Source organism: Parasteatoda tepidariorum, chromosome 1, assembly GCF_982258835.1.
Source record: "Parasteatoda tepidariorum strain Cologne lab strain chromosome 1, Ptep-v5.0, whole genome shotgun sequence".
NCBI classification, from domain to species: domain Eukaryota; kingdom Metazoa; phylum Arthropoda; class Arachnida; order Araneae; family Theridiidae; genus Parasteatoda; species Parasteatoda tepidariorum.
In genome coordinates this window covers 17,924,510-17,951,647 of record NC_141755.1, presented here as the reverse complement: position 1 = coordinate 17,951,647, position 27,138 = coordinate 17,924,510, and the positions used below count along the sequence as shown (strand labels likewise).

The 27,138-nt window shown below is 29.4% G+C and overlaps 3 protein-coding genes across 3 annotated transcripts; 2 read left to right on the top strand and 1 right to left on the bottom strand.

Annotated features, from left to right (window-relative positions):
• Positions 1-3,308: 3,308 nt before the first annotated feature.
• On the top strand, positions 3,309-10,053 carry LOC107450384 (uncharacterized). Its single transcript, XM_016066159.5, has 2 exons — positions 3,309-3,610; positions 6,824-10,053. The coding sequence occupies exon 2, from the start codon at positions 6,834-6,836 to the stop codon at positions 9,027-9,029; it is 2,196 nt and encodes a 731-aa protein (XP_015921645.1). The 5' UTR covers positions 3,309-3,610; positions 6,824-6,833; the 3' UTR covers positions 9,030-10,053.
• A 3,682-nt stretch (positions 10,054-13,735) lies between these two features.
• LOC122270346 (uncharacterized) lies at positions 13,736-19,844 on the bottom strand. Its single transcript, XM_087154743.1, has 2 exons — positions 18,871-19,844; positions 13,736-13,877 (listed from the first exon to the last, which is right to left on the bottom strand). The coding sequence occupies exons 1-2, from the start codon at positions 19,842-19,844 to the stop codon at positions 13,736-13,738; spliced, it is 1,116 nt and encodes a 371-aa protein (XP_087010869.1).
• A 2,476-nt stretch (positions 19,845-22,320) lies between these two features.
• On the top strand, positions 22,321-26,884 carry LOC110281898 (uncharacterized). Its single transcript, XM_043056271.2, has 2 exons — positions 22,321-22,393; positions 23,870-26,884. Exon 2 carries the CDS (start codon positions 23,880-23,882, stop codon positions 24,459-24,461), a length of 582 nt encoding a protein of 193 aa, XP_042912205.2. The 5' UTR covers positions 22,321-22,393; positions 23,870-23,879; the 3' UTR covers positions 24,462-26,884.
• Positions 26,885-27,138: the final 254 nt, after the last annotated feature.

Sequence of the window (27,138 nt, the reverse complement as noted above, 5' to 3'; positions counted from 1 at the left end):
CTCCATGGAGATACAGTGGATTAACCACTAATTTCAAGTGCATATCATAATTGTAAAGGGATTGTGAAAATATTAAGCATTTTGTTGCTCTCCATAGAGAGAATTATTTTGACCTTCAAAATAAGTCAAAACGCTTAAAATATATGTTTTATAAAAATATAATATTTATTAATTATAATTTATTAATTTTTATAATCATAAATTTTCAAAATGCAAAATATAATATTTTTTACTCATTTTGACCTAACAAATTCGGAAAAAGTTTGTAAAATTTGATTAATGAAATTTTGGAGTCAATGGGTAAAAAGGGGAATCACTAACAAAAAAAAAAAAAAAAAAAAAAAAAAAAAAAAACACCCTATATCATGAAAATAAGTCTAGAAATTTCTTTAAACGATTTTCCTAAATCCATGCAATGCAGTAAGTCCTCCTTCCGAGGACAAACTAAGCTAACTTTAACATTAAGGTTAATTCAATTACATTTGTTTACAAACTTCAAACGCAAAATTTTTTATAATTTAAACCTTCCTTTTTTACAAATTCTTTGCATATCTATGAATATTTTCGTGTTTGTATTGACGACATAACAATAAAAAAAATATATATGTAACTACAATAAAGGTAATAAACAGTGATTCTTATCAAAACTGAAAATATTTTGATAGCATGATGACATAAATAAAAAAGTAAAATAAAAGTTTTATTGATAAGTGAGGTTAAGTGACAACAGAGCTTTATTTAGATTATAATCTAATCATGAATTGTGATCTGATTATGAAAAGGAATATGAAAACAGCTTCTAAGCCAAGGGTTAATTATGGATGAAAAGTATCCAAAATACTAATGAAATCAAGGAATGTGAGTTTTCTAACGGCTCTGCATTGTGCTTACTGCACAATCAATTTCGAAAATGAATACATTCATATTTTATTCGAAAAGCGAACAAAATTGTTAGTCAAAAGTAAAATATTCTTTTTTGAAATAACGTGGGTAACAAATTTGCACCGCGAAACATATGTTTTCAGAATATAAATGATATTTTTCACGTGTGCCGAGTTTGGAAATGGCGCTACATACTTTAAAAAGGAGGTTTAATTTTTTTTTTATCAAAAATGACAATAAATTAACGAGTTTAGTAAAATTGAAATGATATGAGACAATTTTGTTAGTTATTTCACAAATTTGACCCAAGAAACCAGAACTTTAAAAGATATTGCACTCGGCAAAATTTATGAGACACCAGCAGAATTTTCATGCACATTTTTCTAGTTTCCATCTTGAAAATGGTTTCCTTGCATTCCAAATCAGCGATCCTTACGAGTTTTTGATATACAGAGACGTATTTTTTACCTTATGAAGCATTCACTGCAATAGAATTGAATATCTTTCATAACTTTTCTTTTCAATAAAATAAACTTTAATGGAATAATGAACTTGATATCAAGATGGGAATAATTTAAAAGCTACATTTAAAACTGTCACAGACAATAATATATAATTATAAATATATATAATGAATATAATGAATGCAAGTAATTATAGAGAGCACCACTGTCGAACAGTAACTCTTCCAAACTTTCTTGCGAGTGTCTAGATACGTTTTAATATGCATGCATGACGCGTTTCTTAACATATGTTTCATGTACAGCAAGGTACAGTGTGCAAAATTAAAAACGGTTTCTGAAATAACTTTTGATATAAAGATCGTTCTTGAACTGATTCTTATTGGTTAGAAGGGGGGGGGGGGAGAGACCTCAAATATGGTAATTAATTAGAGCAGATGATATTTCAAGATTCGAAATCCAGACACAAAAACGTACTTTCTCTGAATAAACATACCTTTATTTTCAACGGATTCAGATTTCTGACCCCCCAAAATATAGAGGGTTGGCAACAATGTGTGAAATATGGTTCCCATAGTTTAGTCAGGAGAGTGATTCGAAACTTGGACCTTTTAATGTTAGTTCTACTTCTTGCGTATTTCGCTATAACTCGAGAAAGTTTTAAGCTCAATGAAAAATTTTTGCACATAATTATATAATTCATTTTCCCGAAGATAATTCCATGCATTATATAAATTTTCGTAAATAATTATTATTTTATTTAATTAAAAAATTTTTTAAATTGTGCGGTATAAGACTTTTCACATCATTTTAAAGTATTTAATTTTGAAGGGAAAAATTCAAAATTAGAGCTAAGTCGGTTCCTGAGACATTGAATTTTATGTGCACAACTTTTTAAACTTTGATTTCTCAGAAACTGTTCAATCGATTTCACTCAAATTTTGTACTTCGCTATTTTAATTTACATACTTTAAAATGATGTAAAAAGTTGTATACTTTACCATTCAAAAAGTTTTCAACTAGCATGGAATAAAATAATTAAATACGATAAATATTTTTTTTTTTTGCAAGAAACTATCAATAGATAAACGAATTTTATAATTGAGTTCAAAAAATTTTCAATTCACTTAAGAAGTTCTCGAGATATGGCGAAATACGTATAAAGTAAAATGAACATTAATGGGTTCAAACTTTGGATCGCTCTCATGAACAAACTACGGAGACCATATTTCCTTGGTTGTGGTTACCACCTATATTTTGGGGGTCAGAAGCCTGAATCTATTAAAGAAAAGTTTTGTTTATTCAGAGAAAGTATGTTTTCGTCTCTGATTTTGTTACTTGAAAGATCGTCGACACTAATTAGTTAGAATATTTGAGATTGCCCCTTCGAGATATTAAGGATGAGTCCTAGAACGTGATAAACCGAACAATAGATTAAACGTTATTCAGGATGCAGTTTTTTTTTTGGCTCACTGTACAATACATATACTATGCCATACAAGATGCAATATGATACTACGAGTTATTATTATGTAATTTTATTTTTTTAGCTTATGTTGAACAGCAAACCCAATTCTGAGTTTACGACTATCAATGTTCCAACTCCATAGTCTTGTAATTTTGAAACCAATCCAGAAGACAAGGGAACTCCTAGATCCTATGCAAAGGAATTCGCATCCATTGATTGGTCTACAACTGAGGATACTTTCACGTCAGCATAGTGGCGAGGAAATGTTTGACAGGAAATGTAAAGATCTTTTTTTAATTTACAAATATTTAAGGTGCGTCCACCGTATTTTTCAGAACAGCAAGTTTGAAATAACAGTGAAGTAGCATAGATACTATCGTTTATTGGCATTTATGAGTAAAAAAAAATGCCCACCTAAAATAAAACATGAATACATTAGTGATTTGCACTTTAGAACAGGAGATTATAGGTTTGATAAAGTGATAATAGACTTGCTTATCTAAAGTTAACAAACATGCAAATTGAAGGGTCATTTACGAACGTTAAAATAATTCGCATAAACAATGAGGTGAAATTGTAATGTACAAAGTTCAATTTTGACTACATGTTTGGGAGGAATCCGAATTATGCAGTTGCTATCTATACTTTATTTTTATTCGATGTAATCATGTTTATGCAAATATCTGTGCATCCATAAGGAGATAAGGAGAGTATATATGCAGCGGTGAGCTGTCATATATTCAAATCTTAGCCAAGCTACCTTTGTAGTTTCAATGAGAACGTTTGATCGTCGTAATAGGTGAGTTTACTAAGTTCTTTTTGTAAAATTATCAAAATTTGATAATAAATAGCATTGCTGTATTATTGTTATTAATGCATTGTTGTATTTTTAACCAAATTAGTTCTAAACTGTTTCAAAACCATAAAGGTAAAGAAAAATATTCTTTACCGTAAACTTTACGGTTAATTGGATGGACAGACTGCTGTCGGTTATTTTACCATAATTTTATAATTCCACTGTTATTTGCTAAAATAACAGTGGACCTGTTCAATTCGGCTCATAACATTGTCTTTTGCTTTGTTTTACCATTATCATAATGCTAACACAATGCATTATGGAGTATGCATTTATTTGTCTATATTTTAGTGTTTTAATAATTTTAATTCTGATTATATAAAGAACTTTATTAGTGCTAAAAACTAAAACTATACAAATATCTTTTATTTAGAAAATTGAAAGGTTTAAGCTTTTTCTAAGCTAAAAACAACTAGTGTTCTGTAAAAACAAGAAAAAAAAATTTAAAGTATTGAATAAATAACAATAAAATAGGTAGGTTTTAAACTCTGCCTTTCTTAAAATATCTGTTCTTATTTATAAAGTTCAAAAAATAAGTTTTTCCCGATATGTCACGTATCACAAAAAAGTGTTTCTTGCTTTTAATCTAATATAAATTAGAGTAACTTTTATAATATTGTACTAAACTAATCCTTTAGTTGAGAATTTTATATTATGACCTTAACATTACAGAAACTTTAATACCTATATTGTTCTAGAATGGCATTAAGACTTGAAATTTAAGTCACTGGTGAAACTTTAATAACTATATCACACTAAAAATGATTTTTAGATACAACACTTTAGGATCAAAAAAAAACTTAACTAATTTCTACATTGAATTAAAATTAATTTTTGGTTTAGAATTTATAAAAATAATTTTAAGTTTAGTATTGTCTTTAATTATAGCATTTACCAAATAACAGTATTCAGTTTTTAAAATACTTTCAAGATAATATGTTCCATATTTAAAAAAAATTTGGAAAAAAGCCTTTAGACAAGTTGAAAATTTCTTCCCAGAAACATTTAAAAAAGACCTTTTCGCATTTACGCATAAATATTTTAACATTGTCGAAAAGCATTCAAAATGACTAGATTGTGAATGCATCATTAAATTTGCTCAAAATTAGTTTTAAAACTTTTTTATATTATTTACTGTTACGTAACAAGTTATTAGTAAATATTAACAATAAAAAAAATTATATGTTGTTCAAAAAGTCACAAAATTCAAAGAAATTGTGTAAATGTATACATGATTGTTTTTCTAATTGAAATTAAAAGCAGTCAAAATGACTTACTTTAGCCAATCTAGTATTAAGTAAGCGATCATATTTAAATTACATTAACTTTTAAACCACTAAAATTCTTAAATATAATGTAAAAGAAAGTAATATTTTTGAATCTTGCTCTGCAATGTGACTTATACCACATATCTTACTAATGTTGCAGCAAATAAGGCCGATAACATCAATAGACGATAAAATAATTGTAGTCAAGAAAAGGCATAGAACTTTTAAGATTGATTTGTTTAAATGCTTAGGTAACAAAAAAAATCTTTTTTTTTTTTAAAAAAAAACGATATGTTTGTAATTTAAAAAAGAAACGTTTATTTATGCACTGAAGCCAATTTTGACTATTTTACATTAGTGTTTACTTGAAGGTTATCGAAAATGTATAATTTAAAAGAAAATGAGTTTCAAAATTAAATGATAAAAATTGCCATGATAAAACAAAATATATCACAATGTGCAATATCTTATTCTCATCTAATACTGTCCATTTATGAAACTCATTGAATTAAATTAAGCGACACTGAAACATAATGTATCAAAGTGATCACTACCTCTAACACTATAGTTTTATGAAACTCATAACTATTAAATTTTGAGCTTACTAGGACATAATATATTACAGAGTACAATATGACTCTAACACTGGATCACTTATGAATCTAAAACCCATTATACAATTTTCAGCAAAATGAAGGAAAAATAATTTATTCAAATTTAAAAAATATGCATCGAAATTTATTTCACTCCATAAATAAATATTTTTGGCAACATATCAAATTTTTCAGTATTCAAAACCTTAATGATTTATTCTCCTAATATCTATGTCCTTACTGTATTTAAAACATATTTAAAATATTAAGGCGACCTGAACAAGCAACAATTTTCAAAGTTAAATAGAGTTCGTACTAAGATTCAAAGCGTACAGTTTGAGAACAGAGAGCAGAGTTTGTGCAAAGATTATGTAAATATCTACCACAATAAGGACAAAGAGGATGGGAAAAAAAACGAAAAGGATTAAGAAAACTAATACTCTTTATTTACTGCGCACTGTTGGAATTTTCATTCTAAAATTATTGTAAAATAATTGGCAGCAGTCTGTCTATCCAATTAACCGTAAAGCTTACGGTAAAGGACATTTTTTATCTTAACAGTTTTAAAACCGTTAACAAAATATGATTATAAAACCATAAATACAAAACTATACGGTTTTTAAACCATTTACAGCCAGCATAGTTTCAAAACCGTAAAAACGAAATTTAACTTGAAATAGGAGCTAAGCTTCCCGTTAGGTAATAGGCACTGGAGAATGCAGGACTAAAATTGGGATTTGAAGGGCATTGGAAAATCCTAATGTATTGAAGATAATGGATGAAGTATTGGGATGTCAACGCTTTGACTCGAACCCCAGTTCTGTCGATCATGAAACTGCCAGATTAGTCCTCTTGGCTATAATATGTACGCAGTTGAATTGATTACCATCTTACTTATGGTTATTTAACTGTTTTGTTTGAATACGGTAAAACATTAAACATCATAAAATTAGTTAAAAATATAGAGAAATCAGGAAAAATGATAAAGATTAATGAAACAAAAAGAAGAAAAATACATTAAAATAAAATATTTTTAGAAATATTTAAAAAAATATATATAAGAAATATTATTATAAAATATAGTTTTTAAGTTTTTTTTTAATATTTTTTAAAAATGATATTTGTTTTAATAATCTTCTCTTTTCTTTATTTAATGCTATTATTGAATTTTTAAATCGTAAAATTATCAAATTTTGCAATCAAAAGTGGGCAAATATTTTTTTTTAGAAAAAATAACAATTTTAAATGTGCGTAAAAATCGGTATCTCTTTTAACATTCATTTTACCTCTTGCAGGTAAATTAAGATGACATCTAAAAAGAAAATTCAAGTCCCGTGGTTGTTAAAACCTGTCTGGTATGATTTTCCTATGACTAAAGGGGTTGGTCACCACCGTACACCTGTTGGTATCATTCTTGTTGCCAATCAAAAGTTGTCGTGTGTTTTGGAAAGTAAGAGTCTTGAAGTAGTGGAAGTACGTCTCCTCAATGATGGTGAGAAAACAGAAGGAGTGTTTGAAATCAGAAGTTCCAATCCAGGTCGAGCAGGGACTGTTAGCATAGGATATGTAAGCGTTCCATTCGTAGATTGTGAGTACCTTGAAAAAGCCCCAGATGATACTCGCACTGTCAGCATAAGCTATCCAACTGATTCGAAAATTCTTCCGATTTACCGCTTTGGGGATAACGAAAGTGATTTCTTTAAGCTCTGGGATACACAAGATGCAGAATTTGCTTACGTAGAATCAGATTATTTCGGTCTTCTTATACCGAAAGTAGACAAAGAAGCTACGAGAAAGTTAATTGACGGGCAATCTCTCGACGATTTAATCGCTTTCTACGACAAAATCTTTACAACTTACAGTGAATTAATAGGGTTGTCTTTCGAAGGAAGTGGGACAGATCAAAATGTCAGAAACAGGTTTTTTCTAAAAGCTGATCAAAATGGAAGCAAAAATGCCATGGCCTACTATGGTAATAAGTATTCGGCGGTAGTTTCAGCATCAATAGAAGAATTTTGGTTGGATGTAGGCCCAACAAACTGGGGAGCTTTGCATGAAATCGGTCATGGGCATCAACTTCATATAAGTGACGAAACGTTGGCTGTTAGTGAAGTATGGAATAATGTATTATGCTTCTTTTATCAAGCAATAATGTTTGGCAAGAAATTGGGTAAAAAAGGTTCAAAAATACGTGATATGGAAATTGATGATTTAATAAGTTATCCGTTAAAAGAAGTAAAAGATTGGGGCTTGATTGAAAGATTGTCCTTTCTAGTGCATATGTTTCGTAAAGCTGGACAGAAATCTTTAACGCGTTTTCATCAGCTTACTCGAAAAGAGTTTGATGGCACTCCATTTTATGCCAGTGGCTTACCTCTTGTGGAAAAGCTGATGCACTTCTTTGCAATTGACTTCTCTATCGACGTATATCCTTTTATGAAATTAGCTAAGGCACTTATACGCAAAGAACAACTTTACGAACATTACTACGTTTTGTCTAGTGTTGCCCACCCTCTGGACCATATTTTATTTGATAGACAGGTATTGCCGGATGTTCAAGAAAAGCTAGGGTTACTGTTCTCGACAGGCTTAGTTACTCCATCAGATTTAAGTTCAACTGACATAAAGAATGATTTCATTATAAATATAGAGGACAAAATATTAAAGGACTTGTCCGGTGATACACTCAAGTTGATGGATGGAACAAATGTTGTAGTTGAGCGAAAAATTCGCAACAAAACTCTTGTTTTGAAGGATATACCTATTGGAGTATACAAAGTTTTTGTTGAACCTACTCGCTCGAATGTCAAATTCCTGTATGATGATTTTTATGCCATAGTACATGACAAAAGTAAATCTAACGAGCTGCTACTTTCAGCCAAAGTAATGAAGGATCCGCTGCTTCTACCTCCTGATAAAATCAACTTTATAGGTTGGGGATCAAACTTTGCATACCTATCTGTAGAACCATTCAGACACTTGGTAAAATTCCATTTTTATGAAGATAAACCTCATGCACGTTTTTCAGGTGAGAAGTATTCTGAAGTAACAATAAAAAACCAAAAAAATGAAGTTATTTTTAACAAGAGTATTAATGGGGACAGCATTGACGTTGGTACTTATGTCATACCAATGGAAGGAGAACTGCAAATTGAAATATTTCATGCAGAAACAAACAGCCGCTTAAAAGCTGAAGATCCGATGCTGCAAGAACTTATAGATAGAGACAGCAAAACAAATTATTTCATTGCAAATGAACGAGGTTTGCAGAAAAAGGAAACAAAAAAAGAATTTCTGGAAAAGAGTTTTTTGAAGAAAATAGATATTGCGGCAAGTGCAATTAAGGGTAAAATCTCTTTGTATGACAGACCTTTCTGTATTCCTAAATACAGCTTACTTTTAGCTGTGGAAGCTTTCGAGCGCTTTTTTAGGAATAAAAGCATTGATAAAAGTCTCAGAGATAAATATAAAGATTGCTTGCCGCCACCCGAAAAAATATAAACCTGAGAGGATAATAAACATGACTGATTATAATTCTTTTTAAAAATTATCTGTATAAAAAACTAATAATTTTTTTAAAAAGTTTTTGAATAGTTGAGAAAAGGTACGAACATACTTGGAAATAATTTTTCCATACTTAAAATACAATGCAATTTACTTCAATAAATATAATTATTGAAAATAATTATTGCAGGAGGCGAGATACATACTCAATATACGTAATTATATTGACGTAAGATATATACTATATATAAATGTTATACTCAAATATTAATCTTAATAAAATTTTATTCTATTAAAGATAAAATGTTCTTTTAGTTATTATAGATGTGTGTAATTATTTGATATTTCTATGCAGAAATATTCTACAACATTTTTGGAAATTCAATATGACACAATTTGTATTCTTTTGAAAATTCAATAGATTATTTGTCATAAAAAACAAAGGATATTTTTTCAGTGATTTATTATATCTTGTTATATTTTACACTTTATGTTCTTTTAAAATTTGAATTTTATTTCTGTCACAGTAAAACTAATTTCTTGTTACATTAATAATTAACTGCTATATTTTTAATCCCTATATAGCTTAATTAGAATATTTAATTGGAATTTTTATTAATTGAAATATTTAATTTATTACTTGACCCAATAATAGAAAGTGTCATGTTATCTGCATATTGAATTTATATATTTTATATAATCCACTCATATTACAATTTCTATCGTTTAGAAAGTTTAATTCTACAAATCGAATATTAAAACACAGTTGTAATTGTATTGTTTTACTATAATGTGATGTAATTATTTGTATTCTCTCTAGTTATTATGTAATTTGTGTTGTTTCAAACTTTTAATTTTATAATTGCTACAGAAATAAGACGTTTGTGTTATCGTGTGATATGTTTTTAAGTTATAAAAACTGTTTGTTACAAGTTTAAAATCTATTTATGACACAATTTGTATTCTTCTAAACATTCAATTTATAGTGTTTTAAGACTCAATAAACACCCAATAATGCTAACATGTTGTATGTTTCATACATTTATTGTCTGGTATGGATATATGTACATATGTAGCACAATAGAGGCAAAAAGAGAAAAACGAAGAAGATTAAGAAAAGCAATATACTTCATTTACTGCGCATAAGCTATATATATATATATATATATATATATATATATATATATATATATATATATATATATATATATATATATATATATATATATATATATATATATATATATATATATATATATATATATATATATATATATATATATATATATATATATATATATAAATAAATATATATATATAGAATGCTTAAATAAGTGTATGTATAATAGTGTACTGCTATTCTAAGTTTAGGGACTGAAAAAATTATTACATAAAACCAAATTTTAAATATTGCTTCTTTTTCGAAACATAATTAAATGTTCAATCAAAAGGTAAGAATTTAGTTGTAAAGACAAGAAAAGCAGAATCTAAAATTAAACATAAAATTTTTGCTTCCCACTAAATAACTTTGGGTCCAATTTGTTTCACGAGACATCACATCAAAAATAAAGTCTGATGCTATTCTAAATTATGCTGAGGTGTTGGGTATAATAATAAAATAAATGAAAATACTAAAAGAATTTTTAGTAATGATTTTGTGGCCGAATAAAACAAAACGTATAGTGGTTTACAACAAAGCGTTTGTGATCCGAAAAACACCCAGTAGTATTAAAAAATCTAATAAAAAACGGATTGACATACCTGAAGTTGAAGCAAAACAATAAGACAGATTTACCTATAATGAGTCACTAATAAGACAGCAGCTATTTCAAAAACCAAAAGTTCATTATTTATGAGCATCCATATTGAAAGGTAAACTGTATCTAATACACCGTCACGGGAAAATTGACACAGATTGTCAGAAGAAATTTGAAGATTTTTTCTTCCTAAAATAAAACGAAATTTGCAATTTTTTATTTGAATATTATTTAGGGATTTCAAAGATTAATTTACGATTTATGATGAGCATATCACTTGAAATGTTTTTTTAAACGAAATCTAAAAATATATATTGATGGCGGTTGTTGCGAAAAATGTTAGACCGCACCTTCAATTGCAATTCAATATACACAATGCAAGTATTAATGTGAGTAACTTGAAATTTTATTAAAGATAGTTCTGTTACAATATTGGGTTTTCTTTTAAAATAAAAGCTCATTTTATTTGTTTATTATTTCCAAGATCCTTAGAGTAAAACAGATTTTGTTATTTCAGGCATGTTTATCTAATCATGCCTGCTGAAAGAAAGCTAAATAAGTGGCGGATTTCAAACCAGGTAATGACACAGCCAAAATCACAAATAAGTGGTAATCGATAAAAAAAAATTTAAACGATTTCTGTTAATCCCTTGCAAGAAATCCCATTTTTGTAGAAATATTTAACCAAGGAAATATTCAACCAGTTTGAAATGAAGTTTGCAGACTTCAAAGGTATATTTTTTAGAATTTTCTATTTTTGTTTTTAGTTACTTTTAAAATCGTAAATATTTACATGATTGTGTTGATGACACAATTAAAACATAATGATAATTACATCAAAGGAAATAAAAAGTTGACTCATATCATATCATACTTAAATTTTTATTCATTATAGAAATATAAATAAGGATGATAAGACTAATTGATAAGGATTGTGATAGCCTTATTTAGAAACATCATGATAATAAAAAAATCGTATGAATACGGCTTCTTAAATCAAGTGATACGGATACACTGCAAAAAAGTTCAGGATCAATAATTATCTTAAAAATTTCCGAATCACTCGAATTAAATAAATATTACTGTAAAAATTACGATATAATATTTGATGGTAAAAATGAATTTTACAGATAATGCTCCCAAATTGCCGAAGCTTTATACCCCAATTTGATCAGGAACTTCTTACAGAGTAGAAAAAAACTGAATTCTTTAGAAATAAATTTATATTTTTTATTTTCTATTGGTTAATATCAGTCAAATAAATTGTTTTTTTTTTAAGAGGCACTTAAAGAAAATATATTTGTTGTTATTCTTATTAACTTTATCAATTAACTCTACAAAAACTATATTTTTATACGATACCTGCTGAATACCCGTTTTTAGTACTGGGGAAAAAATGAATAAATCGGTATAAATCGATACTATGAAATCGCACTCAAAACTGAAAGGTTTACACCCGACATAATTAAAATAATTTAAATTAAATAATAAATAATTAAATTTAATAAATAAACAAAAAATGCATTTAAATAATACTCAAGAATACTTTTTTATCTAATTTCTTGATCGTCCTGAAGGTTTACTAGATTGAGTGGAATGCACCTTTGGAGACGAGACTTAGTCGGCGATTACTATTTTATTTATTATTTAATATTATTTTTTCTGTGAAAATGACGAGTGTTAGAATGATAATAAAAAAGACTGGTTTAAAAAAGTTTCTTAGAGCAATGATGCTTAAACTTATTGGTATCTTACTATATTTTAACGTATTGTAGGTGTTAAAACGCATTTAGCACACATTTGCATCACGAAACCTAACAAGAATTCTATAAATAGTTTATAATTGTGACAGTTTTTAAAATATAGGCATAAGTACAACATTTTAAAAACAAAATTTTCCCCAAAATACGCCGAATGAAAAAGCAACTGAAATTGTAACGATATAATGGATAGTTTAAAAATTAATTTCCCAAATTTTCTAACCAAAACCAACAGTTCTTGCACTCAAATATTTTTTATAAACTTTTGACATGCATTTAATTCCTTACATTGTCCATCTAAATTTTGAACGTATATTTTTCTTTAATATAAGCTCAATATCAAGTCAAATATAATTAAAAAAGGGTAAAATTTAATGAATTCAGTGCGAAAGTTTTCAGAAATAGTTTACACTTTAAGGATATTTTTTAAGTAGCAAATTCCTACAGCAGCAATTTTCAGAAAAGTTTTCTTTTTTTTAATTTTTTTATTTTCAATGGCAAACTCTTACAAAATCAGTGAACAACTAGTAAGAGAAAAAAGTCACTATCTCATTAATAGATGTCGGGCACTCCAGTAGCGCCTCACTTCAGAGTCCTCACGCAGAGCCGAGCATCTCAATAGATGGTTCCTGTCCGTCCATAAGTTCATTATTCGAGCATAACGGGAAATTTGGGTCAGCGAGAATGCCGATGCGGCAGAGGTGGTTCGCCAGGTAATCATGGCCCACCTCCAGGTAATCATGGCGTGGGTTTCCGTGTAGCCTGAGTATTTTCGGAAAAGTGTTATTAAGTATTGTTCAAATGTTTTTCGCTCATATGCTTAAAACATGATTTAAAGAAACTTCTTTGTCTAAAAAAATTAAACACAGCATACTTTTTTTTCCCCTCCAGAATTTTTTTTACAACCATTTTTAGCTTGATCATAATTTTTTTTCTAAAAAGATTATAATTAAAATATTGTTCAATGAAAAAGATCGCTTCCCGAACTTTTTTTTTATTTTACAAGGAAGTGCGAAATATTCTTTTTTTCTTTTTATCGAATTTTCACAACGACCGAAGAAATATTTTGTTTATTCTCATTTACCTATTAAATTAAATAAAATTTGACAATGGTCTATAAAAACTGGGAGATGAAATAGACTAATAATGTCTCTAATATTCATTTCTGTATTCACTAATAAGGCTATCATACACGAAACCAACGACATGCTTGTGGCAATGTAGTCAGTGCTGCACGTAGGTGGTCTTTACTTCTCAGACAAGCTGATAACCATACATCTGAAGCTAAGAGGGCTTCAAGCCGCCACGGGGGATCAAACCCCCATTTTCTGCAATGACAATTAATTGTTTTAACCACTGAGTTATGTATATGGTAGTAAATGTATTTCATTCTGGGACATTTTTGATAACAAAATATATTTAACTAGCGAAAATAATCATAAAATTCCAGTTCTTAATTGTTTTTTTAACAGATAGAAAAAAATGGTGACAGAATATCGAATCATCTTGATCGTAACACTATCTTTTCCTCAACGTGTTAAAATTAAAATAACAAATAACAGGAAGAAAAAAATATTAGTAACTTATATTGCTTATAAAAAACTGAAAATCTTTATTAGAATCTAGTTTTTAATAGTTTTTTTTTAAAAAAAAAAAAGAAAAAGGTGATAGAATATCGAATCATCTTGATCGTAACACTATCTTTTCCTCAACGTGTTAAAATTAAAATAACAGGAAGAAAAAAATATTAGGAACTTATATTGTTTATAAAAAACCGAAAATCTTTATTAGAATCTAGTTTTTAATAGTTTTTTTTTAGAAAAAAGAAAGAAAAAGGTGATAGAATATCGAATCATCCTGATCGTAACACTATCTTTTCCTCAACGTGACAAAATTTAATAACAGGAAGTAATAGTTTTTTTTTTAAAAAAAAAAGAAAGAAAAAGGTGATAGAATATCGAATCATCTTGATCGTAACACTATCTTTTCCTCAACGTGTTAAAATTAAAATAACAGGATGAAAGAAATGTTAGGAACTTATGTTGTTTATAGAAAACTGAAAATCTTTATTAGAATCTAGTTTTTAATAGTTTTTTTTTAAAAAAGAAAGTAAAAGGTGATAGAATATCGAATCATCTTGATCGTAACACTATCTTTTCCTCAACGTGTTAAAATTAAAATAACAGGAAGAAAAAAATATTAGGAACTTATATTGTTTATAAAAAACCGAAAATCTTTAATAGAATCTAGTTTTTAATAGTTTTTTTTTAAAAAAAAAGAAAGAAAAAGGTGATAGAATATCGAATCATCTTGATCGTAACACTATCTTTTCCTCAACGTGTTAAAATTAAAATAACAGGATGAAAGAAATGTTAGGAACTTATGTTGTTTATAGAAAACTGAAAATCTTTATTAGAATCTAGTTTTTAATAGTTTTTTTTTAAAAAAGAAAGAAAAAGGTGATAGAATATCGAATCATCTTGATCGTAACACTATCTTTTCCTCAACGTGTTAAAATTAAAATAACAGGAAGAAAAAAATATTAGGAACTTATATTGTTTATAAAAAACCGAAAATCTTTAATAGAATCTAGTTTTTAATAGTTTTTTTTTAAAAAAAAAGAAAGAAAAAGGTGATAGAATATCGAATCATCTTGATCGTAACACTATCTCTTCCTCAACGTGTTAAAATTAAAATAACAGGAAGAAAAAAATATTAGGAACTTATATTGTTTATAAAAAACCGAAAATCTTTATTAGAATCTAGTTTTTAATAGTTTTTTTTTAAAAAAAGAAAGAAAAAGGTGATAGAATATCGAATCATCCTGATCGTAACACTATCTTTTCCTCAACGTGTCAAAATTTAATAACAGGAAGTAATACTTTTTTTTTTAAAAAAAAAGAAAGAAAAAGGTGATAGAATATCGAATCATCTTGATCGTAACACTATCTTTTCCTCAACGTGTTAAAATTAAAATAACAGGATGAAAAAAATTTTAGGAACTTATATTGTTTATAAAAAACTGAAAATCTTTATTAGAATCTAGTTTTTAATAGTTTTTTTTTTAAAAAAAGAAAGAAAAAGGTGATAGAATATCGAATCATCTTGATCGTAACACTATCTTTTCCTCAACGTGTTAAAATTAAAATAACAGGAAGAAAAAAATGTTAGGAACTTATATTGTTTATAAAAAACCGAAAATCTTTAATATAATCTAGTTTTTAATAGTTTTTTTTTTTTTTTTTTTTTTTTAAAGAAAGAAAAAGGTGATAGAATATCGAATCACCTTGATTGTTGTCTTTTCCTTAATGTGTTAAAAATAAAATAACAGAAAAAAAAATACATAGTGTAGTTGTTTTCGGTACATAACAAGAGGTAAATTTTTTACACAGCTCTATCGAAAAAAAAAAATGAATTTTGTGAGTAGAAAAACACATTGGTAAATTTTCGTTCTTTTCAAATTTATTTGTTAAAGCGTTGCTTTAAAGATAGAAATAGAATACATACAATTATACACGCAAATGCAAATCTGCGGTGCGTAAAATATGATATTGTTATCATAACTTGTTTTTGAATAAATTGTATCATGTTGTTTATTACTATTTGCGACTATATTTATCTTTAATGATGTAAGATTGGATATATATTTAAGCAGTTTTTTGAACAAATTTTACTACTAAGTTTTTACTTGTGGCTTTAATTTAAAAGCTTGTGGAATCCTTCTGAGTAAGTTTTTCTAGTTCATTATTTGACACATTTCATTTTCAGCATTTTAGAATAAATTTGTTTTATACTTTTTTTAAACACCTTCACATATGGTTTTGCTAAGGTCAAATACAAAATATATTATTATAAATAGAAATTTTAATAAAAACATGGCTTTTTTGTTGGAGAAATGAAATTTTCATAAATAAGTGCTGGTATATTATTGTCTATGCAGATTTCTTGTAAAGGAATTGTGTTTCAATATTAATAGGGAAGTGTTCCGCATACTTGCTCACTGTCAACTGAAAGTTCATTATAAGAACTTGTAAAATATTATTAGGAGCTTTTTAAATCTTAGATTTATTATTTAACTTCTCAGAATCAGTATTTAATTCTTAGAATTATTCAATTCTTCTTATTATTATTTTACTATTAGAATTACTAATTGTTCTAATATTGTTCTCGTATAACGAACATTAAAATTGTTTTAACTGGAAAAAACTTTTAATAATTATTAATTTGGGGTCTAAAATTTAAAGAAGATTTATTTCTGCAAGTACCAATTATGTTACATTATATCGAAATGTTACATAAAATGTTAACAAAATACTGCCATCATAATGGAAATGTAGGGAAGCTTTTAAATCGATTATAATGTTAATAGAATTCAAATTTCTATTCGTATTATTTTAATCAATTCAGTAGATCATTTGGAACAAATTTGTGAAATAAAATATTGTTTTACTGTTTCCCAAATTGTTAAATGAATGTCAGCAAAACGACTTATAAGGAAAACGGTTGAAACGTTCAAAATTCTGTCAAGTACTAATGGTGTTCTTGATTTACTCAGTGTTATAAAATAAGAACAATACCGAATAGGAAAATTATATGAAAATTCGATAACAATTTAATCAAATTGCATTTTCATGATCATCCTTTTGAGTCAAATAATTCGATAAAAAAAAGTTCACTATATTTTTATAAATCTTTATCAGAAATGAAAACAAATTGTATGTACAAATGTATCGCAAATAAGCAAGTGAAACAAAAACACTATCGAAATCTGAGATCTCACAGTATAGGCAGTGAATGTAATAAGCAATAAAATAGGTTTATTTAGGGGTAAAAATTTGTAAGTGTTTCTCGGAAGCATCTGTCAACTCCTCTCTGTTTCCTCCCGAAATTAAACTTATTGCTGTTTATTGCATACACCTTCCAGCACTGTGCTTTTTGGAATTCGAGAGTGTTTTTAATGAGATAAATATTAAACTATGACTCTAATAAATATGCATTTTCTTCTTCTTCATATTTGTGACTGATTCGAAAAATACATTTTGAGGGTGGTCTTTAAGAAACACCCTGTAAGCAATTATCCAAACTGAGACTTTTTTTATAATATATTTTTCAGTTTCCTGTTTCTGAAACCATTTCAGATAGATTTTTATTCTAAGATTATTTAATATATATACAGCGGCCTAGGCCAATAGGCCCATACGCCAAATACAATGAATCATTTAAAAGGTCAACAGACCCTTATATAAATAAAATACAAAAATTATATGTATATATACAATACAAAACTTATTAACCCTCATATAAATAGAATACAAAAATTATATATATATATAATACAAAAATTGTGAACCCTGAGACAACCAGTAAAAACTGAGTAAGCTGTGAGCCAGAGCTGGTGGAACCCTTAATACAAGACAAAAAATCTAACAATTCACCAAAAACCGCCGTAAATACAGCTCATAAAACCGCCAAAAGGTGAAAGGATAAAATGACATAAATGAATATAGTGCTAAAATTGAAAAGTTAAAACTAAGACAAAATCACAGATGTATACACTTGCCAATAGGGCATTGAAAGGATCCAGCCAATCAAGCCAGCTTGAATCCTGCTGGTGGAACCAAAATAGTGAGGGTGAAGTAGTAACAGGTAGTTAAAATGAAGAACAACAAGTAAAGCAGAGTAAATTCAATTAAAGTACAAAAAAACAGAGGACAAAATACCAATAGATACTAAAAGGTAAGAGTTAAAAGGGGTGTATAACAATCTAAAAACCATGTATAAAATACAATCGCAATGTAAAATACCAAATGTATTAAAATCCAAAGGTTGTAAACAAACCTAAAGCATGTATAAAATGCAAAGTCAAGTTAAAAGTCAAATTAAAACACTAAAATGGCAATGTGGTCCAAAAAAAGTTTTGGCAAGGTGGTTAGATTAAACAGGTTAAAATTTTAGTTATTGTCAATTTTGTTTATTAATTCCATTTGTTCCTCAAGAGTAGTTTTAATGATAATCTTGATAATTTCTCTACAAACCTTGTCTGCAAAAATTTGTTGGTCTGTTTTTTGGAAGAAATAATTTTTTCGGAGTGTTCGGTACCGATCACAATAATATAAAAGATGCTCTATGGTTTGTCTTTGGTTACAGTTAGAGCAAGTATCTGATTTATTAAAAAATTTGTTTTGGTGTACTCCGAACACTCCGTGCCCCGTTAGAAATTGGTTAAAATAGAAATTAGTTTGCAACCTTGTAGTTGACGGGGTCTTAATGAATTTAAATGTATGCCTGCCTTTCTCAGAATTTTCCCAATTGGTTTTCCACCTTGCCATTAAATATTGTTTGATTTCGGTTTTAGCTTGTTTGGGGTTCTTCAGAACCTGGAGATCCACACTGTCAGAACCAATGGCTACCTTTGCTGCCCTGTCTGCCTCCTCATTGCCCTGGATCCCCACATGTGCTTTTACCCAGTTCAAAATAGTGTTCTTATTCCAAATTTTTTTGATCTCTTCTATGAGTTTGGAACTGGGTTCTGGGTCAGCCAGGGCCTGGAGGGATGATAGTGAGTCTGAAAAAATCGTTGCATGTGTAATATCATGTTGACGTAGCCATATCAGGGCAGACTTGATTGCCAAAAGCTCTGCAATAAATATGTTGGTGTTATCAGTGACTCTGGTGGAGGCTTTGAAAATCGTGATACCGTTGTTCTTAACTATCATTGCGTGTGAAGTCCTGAATTTATTCGGATAATCTGCCTCCATCCGAGAGCCATCAGTGTAGATCTCCACTCCCTGATCTTTAGGGCTGCTATATCCCCAGGGCAAAGCAATGTAATCTGAAGGATGCCCTAGGGCTGGTTTCTCGAAATCTATGTTATGATCAAGATCAATTGGTAGAGTATAATTTATGTCCTCGAGTCTCCAGCCCCACTTCACCCTTTTGCAAAAGATGTCCTCCACGATTTTCAAACCAATTGGCATAACACCCGCCAGTATCTGGATTGCCTCTGTGCTCGTTGTAGCATAGGCCTTCGTGATGGTTAAGAGTGGTATTCGCTGGATACTGTTTAATTTTTCGTTAATTCTCCTAGTATTTCTGTACCAGACACTGGCGGCGTAAAGTATAATTCTTTCACTTGCCTGGAGATATATGCGTTTCAACAATTGTGGTCTGAGACCCCATGTAACTCTGGCGACTCTCCTAATTCCCTGATTAAAACCTGTAATTCTGTCTCTAATATCATTTAAGTGTGGAATCCATGTCAGACCTGGATCGAGGGTCACCCCTAAGTATCTCATCGTACTTACATTTTTAATATTGTTCGTATCATCCGGTCTAAATTTAATACAGGGGAGTCTTCCCATCTTTTTTTTATTTTTTGGAAATGTAATAAGTTGAGTTTTTTCTTTCGAAAAATTTAATTTGTTGTTCTCGGCCCAGTCTGACATGTGGGATAGAATATGAGTCGCCAGTTTATCAAATTTATAGAAAATTGGACCACTTACCAACAGTAAAATATCATCTGCAAATGCAATGATATTGAAATCATCATGGTTAAAATCAATAAATTGGCTAAAATTTATATTACGAACTAAATTAAAAATGTCATTAACCAAGATCAACCACAAAATGGGTCCAAGCGACGAGCCCTGTGGTACACCAATGTTTAAGTTACTTTCTACTAGAGTATCGCCGTTATCTCCTAAAAATTTAGCCTTTCTATCCTTTAGGAAGCTAAAGACACAACCGGCCAAATTGTCGGGCAATGCCAATTTGTTTATTGCGTTCTTCAGGATTGTCCAATCTGCACGGTTGAACGCATTCTCGATGTCCAGAGCCACCCCAATGGTATGCTTATTCTCTGATTTCTTTTCACAGATGATATCAACAACTTTTTTAAGCGCCTCGTCCGTTCCCCTCCCAGCCCTGAAGCCATATTGATTGTCATTGATGAGGTTTCTTTTCTCAAGATGATATGTTAATCTTTTTGTAAGCATTTTATCTAATATTTTTCCCCAGACAGCTAGGAGCGAGATTGGACGGTAATTGTTTGGCAAGTTTAAATTTCTGTTTGATTTAGGTATCAGGGCGACTCTGGCAATCTTCCATGGTCTTGGAAAATAGCAGTTCATAAAACAAATGTTAAAAAGAGTTAGCAACCAATTTCTATTTGTAAAATAAATATCTTTAAAAATTTCGTTTGGTATACCATCAGGGCCCGGCGCCTTGTCTGTTTTAAGACCGTTGATAACCAGCTCCAGCTCACTTACAGTAAAATTTGGCTCACTTACATTTCTTCTCACAATATCAATTTTTTCACAATTCGTCTCCGGGAAGTGGTGCTGCATGATTCCCCGAACTGATTCCTGGAGGGACTCCGCTGCATTTCCATTAATAAGGATTGGATTTATGATTAGTTTCTCATTCAAAGTGCCCTTAGCTATTTTATACGGGTTGGAAAAGGCATTTTCCGTTGGGAGGTTGTTAATATAATTTCTCAAGTTTTCTGCCTTTGCTTTTCTGATAAGTTTCTTGTATTTAGCAAGGGAAGCTTTAAATTTAATCATGAACTGTTGTCTAGTCTCGGGATTTTCCTCTCTTTGAAATCTCCTCCGTAAGGCCCTAGTTTGTTTTCTATGGAGTCCCAGAGCTGGTGTCCACCAGGAACAATGCTTTTTGATTAAGATTGGTTTTCGAATTCGCGACTATTCTAAGATTATAGATAAACACTCTAAATTGTAGTAAACGATATTTTTCAAACAGGGTTTTTGAATTTTATATTAACTGTAAAAGTCCACTTTTTACGCAAAAATGGAGTTAAACAATTTTTGTGATCTGAAATGACAATTTTAAAATAATAGCATTAAAAAAGTTCCTACATTATTTAAAAGTTTAATTTATCGAAAAAAGGAAACATGATGAATAATCTTTGAGGTATCGAAGAGATATGTTTAAAAATTACGTGTTTTCTGAGAATGTTGAAGTGCAAAATAAAGCGTCTGACTTCATATGAGTTCTAAATCCTCTGCACTGTTAAAAATTTAAAAAAAAAGGTTAAAGAAAACTTTCTTTAATTAATATTTTACTATAGTTAAACAAAACAGTCAAATTACCATAAATAAGATAGTATTCAAACTGTTCAGCTAATACGTTTAAACAATCAAAATTTAATCGCACCAACTAGATCAATGTAATGAAGCCGCTTAGTTCCTTGCAGATGAGTACGTTTAATAGCCGAGAGGACTAATCTGTCAGTCTCATGAACAGAGGTTTAAGTCCTAGCGTTTAAAACTACAATATTTCTACCATTCCTTCAATACATATGAACACTTTTAAGTTTATTGCACCTCTCAAAACTGTGACCATGGGCAATTAGAATGCGATACCCTCATTCACGTATAGATTGCAGCATTATAAAGTTGCTAAACTATCGTCAATGTCCAGTTGGATTACTTTTTTCTGGTTTTCAAACACGAATGTTGTAAATGCGTAACAACAGCCTACTTTTGTGCTCATAGTTTCACGGTTTTGTGTTCACGGTTACGTTTCCTTGTATGAACAGACTGTTGCCAGTTATTTTAAGATAATTTCCGAATGAAAATTCTAAGAGTACAATTTTGTAAAAATCTTGACTACCAGCTTGCAAAATCTAGAATATGTATTTTAAAAAAATAAGAATATGTATTTAAATATGCATAAATGTACAAATATTTTTGTTCTACTCATTTGCATAAACTTCAATAAATAAATGGAATTTGTATCTAATTGAACATTGGAGCACAGAATAACAGATGTCCAGATAAGAAAAAGATTAAAAAAATCAAACATTTACTAAAAAACCTCTTGGGTAAGTATAACAACTGTCTACAGTTTAATAATATCATCAGAGAAGGATCAAATAAAGTGAATTTTAAAGGAAAAAAACAATGGAATAATATATAATTTATGAAAACCAAAAACAATAATTAAAATTCATATTTGTGTAAATGTATGTAGAAATTGTTCAGAGGTAAAAAATTTATTACTCACAATAAATAAAAGTTAGATGTAATAATATATTTAAATTTTTGTGTAACGTTATACATAACTAGGGGTGATTAACTTCTAGAGGAGTTAGGGCACATCATCAGAACTAAATTTGTATATAAACCCATACCCGGAAATGTCGACTAGGGTTGCTTCCTATTATGACATATTCAGAAGCACAGAAAGAAACAATTTTAATAACATAACAACTCTAGTGGATGGCGTTTAACGACATTTCCAGGCATGAGTTTTAATGCAGTTTTTATACTGATGATGTAACCTAACTCTCTTAAAAGCTTGTGATAGCATTTGTGCAAGATATAACGTTTTTAAATTTGACAAAATGTATTAAAAAAGTTTTTTTAAAGTCAAAACTGAAACTCGAGGAAGAAACAAATAGCAAATTTGAAATTAGTGATGCAAAAATATAAAAGACATGTTGAGAAATATGCAAAAGAAAACAGGGCAAATTTACTCCTCTGAGTTTTTATTTTAGAAAATAGTCATGCAAAAAGGCTTTAGAAAGTTGCTGCATTTTTTATAAAAAGGTTCAGATAAAACAAGTACCCCAATAAAATTAAAGAATTTTTTTTTCTTTTGTACTACGAATTCTTAAAGTATACACTTAACGGAAACGTGGTTTAAAATCGCATTTCTAAATTAGAAGAATGGTGATCACAAACAGGAGACTTCTGTTATTTTCATTAGACACAAAATTACACCACGTATATTCTGCAAACTGAAGCTCTGGATTCGTAGCTTAAGCAAGACGTACCGCCATTTTAGTCAAAGCAACTCTCAATGTAGAAATACGGATATCTATCCTTAAATGCCACTTTTTTCAGAATTTTTTAGTTGAGTGTTGGTGGCTTAGAGATCATTTCCCCATTATAACCAGTTTAGAAGTACACCACAAATCCATTCAAAATACGGTCAGGCTCCCAGCGGCGAATGAAGATATTATCGGGTTCTTTTGCTATTTTAATCTTATAGATGAGATCTAAATCCCTTAGAAGTTTATTACGCCATTTTTGAGATCATTTTAACTTTATTTCGTAAAAAAAAATATCCTTTAAAAAAAACTGTAACTTGGAGCGAGAAACCGATTGCAAACTTATAATCAGTGAAATGAAAGTATTAGATGCGTTAAAAAATCCCATGCAACAGAAGATAAAAAAAAATTGTTCCCCTGCGTAATTTCTCACGACAAAAAGAAAAACAATTATAGAAAAAAAAATTCGTATTATTAATGAAAAGGTTTGTACAAAGTGTATTTATATCAGCATAATTATTTCAGGTAAAATAAAATGACTTCCAGAAAGAAAATTCAGGCTACATGGCTTCCGAAGCCTGTTTGGTACAATTTTCCTATGACTAAAGGCCTCTATCATCACCGAAAAGCAGTTGGAATCATATTAGCTGCCAACAGTAAAATGGAATGCGTTTTCATGAGTCAGAGTCTTCGCCAAGTGCAAGTGCGTCTACTCAACGATGACAGTTCAACAGAGGGCAATTTTTATATTCAAAATTCCCCACCAGGACGAGCATCAACTGTCAGTATTGACTCTGTAAGTGTTCCATTCATAGATTGTGAGTACCTTGAAAATCCTCCTAAAGATAATCGAGAAATCAGCATAAGCTATCCATCGGGTTCAAAAATTCTTCCCATCTTTCGTTTTGGTGACAATTTAGAGGATTTCTTCAAACTCTGGGATACCCAAGATGCAGAATTTGCTTACGTAGAATCAGATTACTTCGGTCTCCTTATACCGAAAGTGGACAAAGAGACTGCGAGGAAGCTACCTGACGACAAAAATCTCAATCAGTTAATTATTTTCTACGACCTTATATTTACTACCTACAGTGACTTTGATAGGGTTGTCATTTGAGGAAACTGGCACCAATCAAAACGTAAGAAACAGGTTTTTTCTGAAAGCTGACAAAAGTGGAGCTGGGTTAGCGTATTACACTCACGAGTTTACGGCTGTGAACTCAGGATCAATGAAATCCTTCTGGCTGGATATCAATACAACAAACTGGGGGGCGTTGCATGAAATTGCACATGGACACGAACTGACAGGTATAGGTGATGAAACATTATCTGTTACTGAAGTACGGAACAACATTTTATGCTTCTTTTATCAAGCCATTGCGTTTGGTAAGAATATGTCATGGGAAGGTTCAAAACAAAGGGAAATGGACCTTACTGAAATACTCAGAAAGGGAAACGAAGTTGAAAAATGGGATTTAATACCGAAATTATCATTTTTAACGCACATGTTTTTTAAAGTTGGTCGGAAATCTATTACACGTTTCTACGAACTTAATCGCGAAGAATTTGATGGCCGTCCTTTTTATGCCAGTGGAACATTTTTAATAGAAAAACTGATGCACTTCTTTGCAGTTGAGTTTGCTGTTGATGTTCATCCCTTTATGAAACTGGTAAAAGCAAGAAGAAGAGCTGTATACAAGAAGAAGAAATACAAGAAGAAGAGCTGTATGAACATTACTATGTTTTATCCAGTGTCGCCTATCCTCTGAACTACATCATAAGCGATGCCAAGGAAATGCAAAATGTTTATAACAATTTGGGTCTACTGCACTTGACTAGTTTAGTTACACCATCGGATTTGAGTTCCACTGAACTGAAAAATGATTTCACTGTTAACATAGATAACCAAATATTTGGTGTCTTGTCCGGCAATACACTAAAACTGATGGATGGATCTAAAACTGTAACCGAGCAAACAATACTGAGTCAAAATATTACTTTTAAGGATGTACCTATAGGAGTATACAAGATTTTTATTGAGCCAAATACTAAGAATACAAAACTTGCCTATAATGATTTTTATGCCATAGTTCATGCCAATAAACCTAATAAACTACTCCTTTCAGCTAAGGAAATGAAGGAACCGTCACTTCCAACTGACAAAATTAAATTTCTTGCTTACAAAGAGGAAGAATTCGCAACTCTCACAGCAAATCCTTTAAAAAAATTACTAAAGTTTAGATTTTACAAAGCGTACCCCAACGGTTTTTTTAAATCCCAAATTTACGTAAGTATAGTTGTAAAGAATCAGAAAAACGAAGTTATTTTTAGCAAAGTTATAGAGGGCACTAGTAGTGACACTGGATCTTTCGACATACCTATGGAAGGAGAGATGCAAATTGAAATATTTCACACGGAAACACCAACACACCTAAAATTTGATGATCCAATGATGGATAATAATAAGTAATATAAGATCGTAATAGTTTGACAAACTATTTCACTGCAAATGAACAAGGCTTTCAAAACAAATACAAGAGTTCACCGAAAGATTTGTTAGAAAAGAATTTCTTGAAGAAGATTGAATTTAAAGCAAGTAAAATGAAAAGTAAGATGTCCTTGTATGTAAGACCTCATTGCCAGCCCAAATATAACATACTTTTAGCTGTGGAAGCTTTTGAACGTTTGTTCAGGAATAACAGCGTCGATAAAAGCTTGAGAAATCATCATAAAGATTGTTTGCCATACCCTTAAAATAACGGCCCTGAAGTAAAAAATACGAATGATCATTAAAACAAAGTTTTTGCAATTTTTATATTAGAAAAATATTTAATTTATTATTTAATTTTTTTTAAAACTTCAAAAAGATATAAATAAAACTTTCAAGAGAAGGAGACAAGGCGGAACGGAAAAGCATGTCTTAAAGCGACCTTACAGATCTCGAAAAAAGTAGAAGACATCTAATTTCGATTTTGAATTGAATTCCATTATTCCTATTTCCCTTCAGTATTCTTTTGTAAACGTATAAGCAATATCGATCAACTCGAAGCATCGCGTAATTATTATGATGAATAATTTTTATTTTATTCAAATGATATTTTATATCTTTATGCAACTAGTTACAAAAATAATTATTAAACGTCACAAAATTAACAATGAATCTATATGAAACTTAGGACAAAGAATAAGATATATCTTAATGTTCTTGTACCTTGAACTGTATGTACCTTTCTTATGTTTTTGTACCTTAAATATTTTTAATTTGTTTGCTATTTATGAGCTGATTTGTTACTTTTTTTATCTTTATCCATTGCAATTTATATTTTTTAAAAAAACTCTATCAATTAAAGTTCCTAATAATGTGAAGTTTTTTAATATTTTTATTATTGTTTTTATACAATTGAAATTTTCTTCCTATAACACAATTTATATTCTTCAAGATCTTAATTTCTACGTTTTCTTCAATAAAGAGATAAAATATTAAAATTGAAATATAAACTCTGATATATTTTTTGAAACTATTTGTGATAGAGCTTGTATACTTCCAAATGCTCAATTGATAATTTATGCAAATTACAAAACATTTTGTGTGAAAATTTTGAAGTCTATTTATAACACAATATTTATTTTTTGAATTATTTAATTTATAATTATGATATGTTTTAAAACTCAATAAAGGTTCAATAATATTGCTAAGATGTTGTATGTTTTATGCGTGTAGTGAAAAATTGAGATAAATTTAACATGCCAAATCACTGCTAATGAGAAATAGATTAGATTTGTATACATTATGA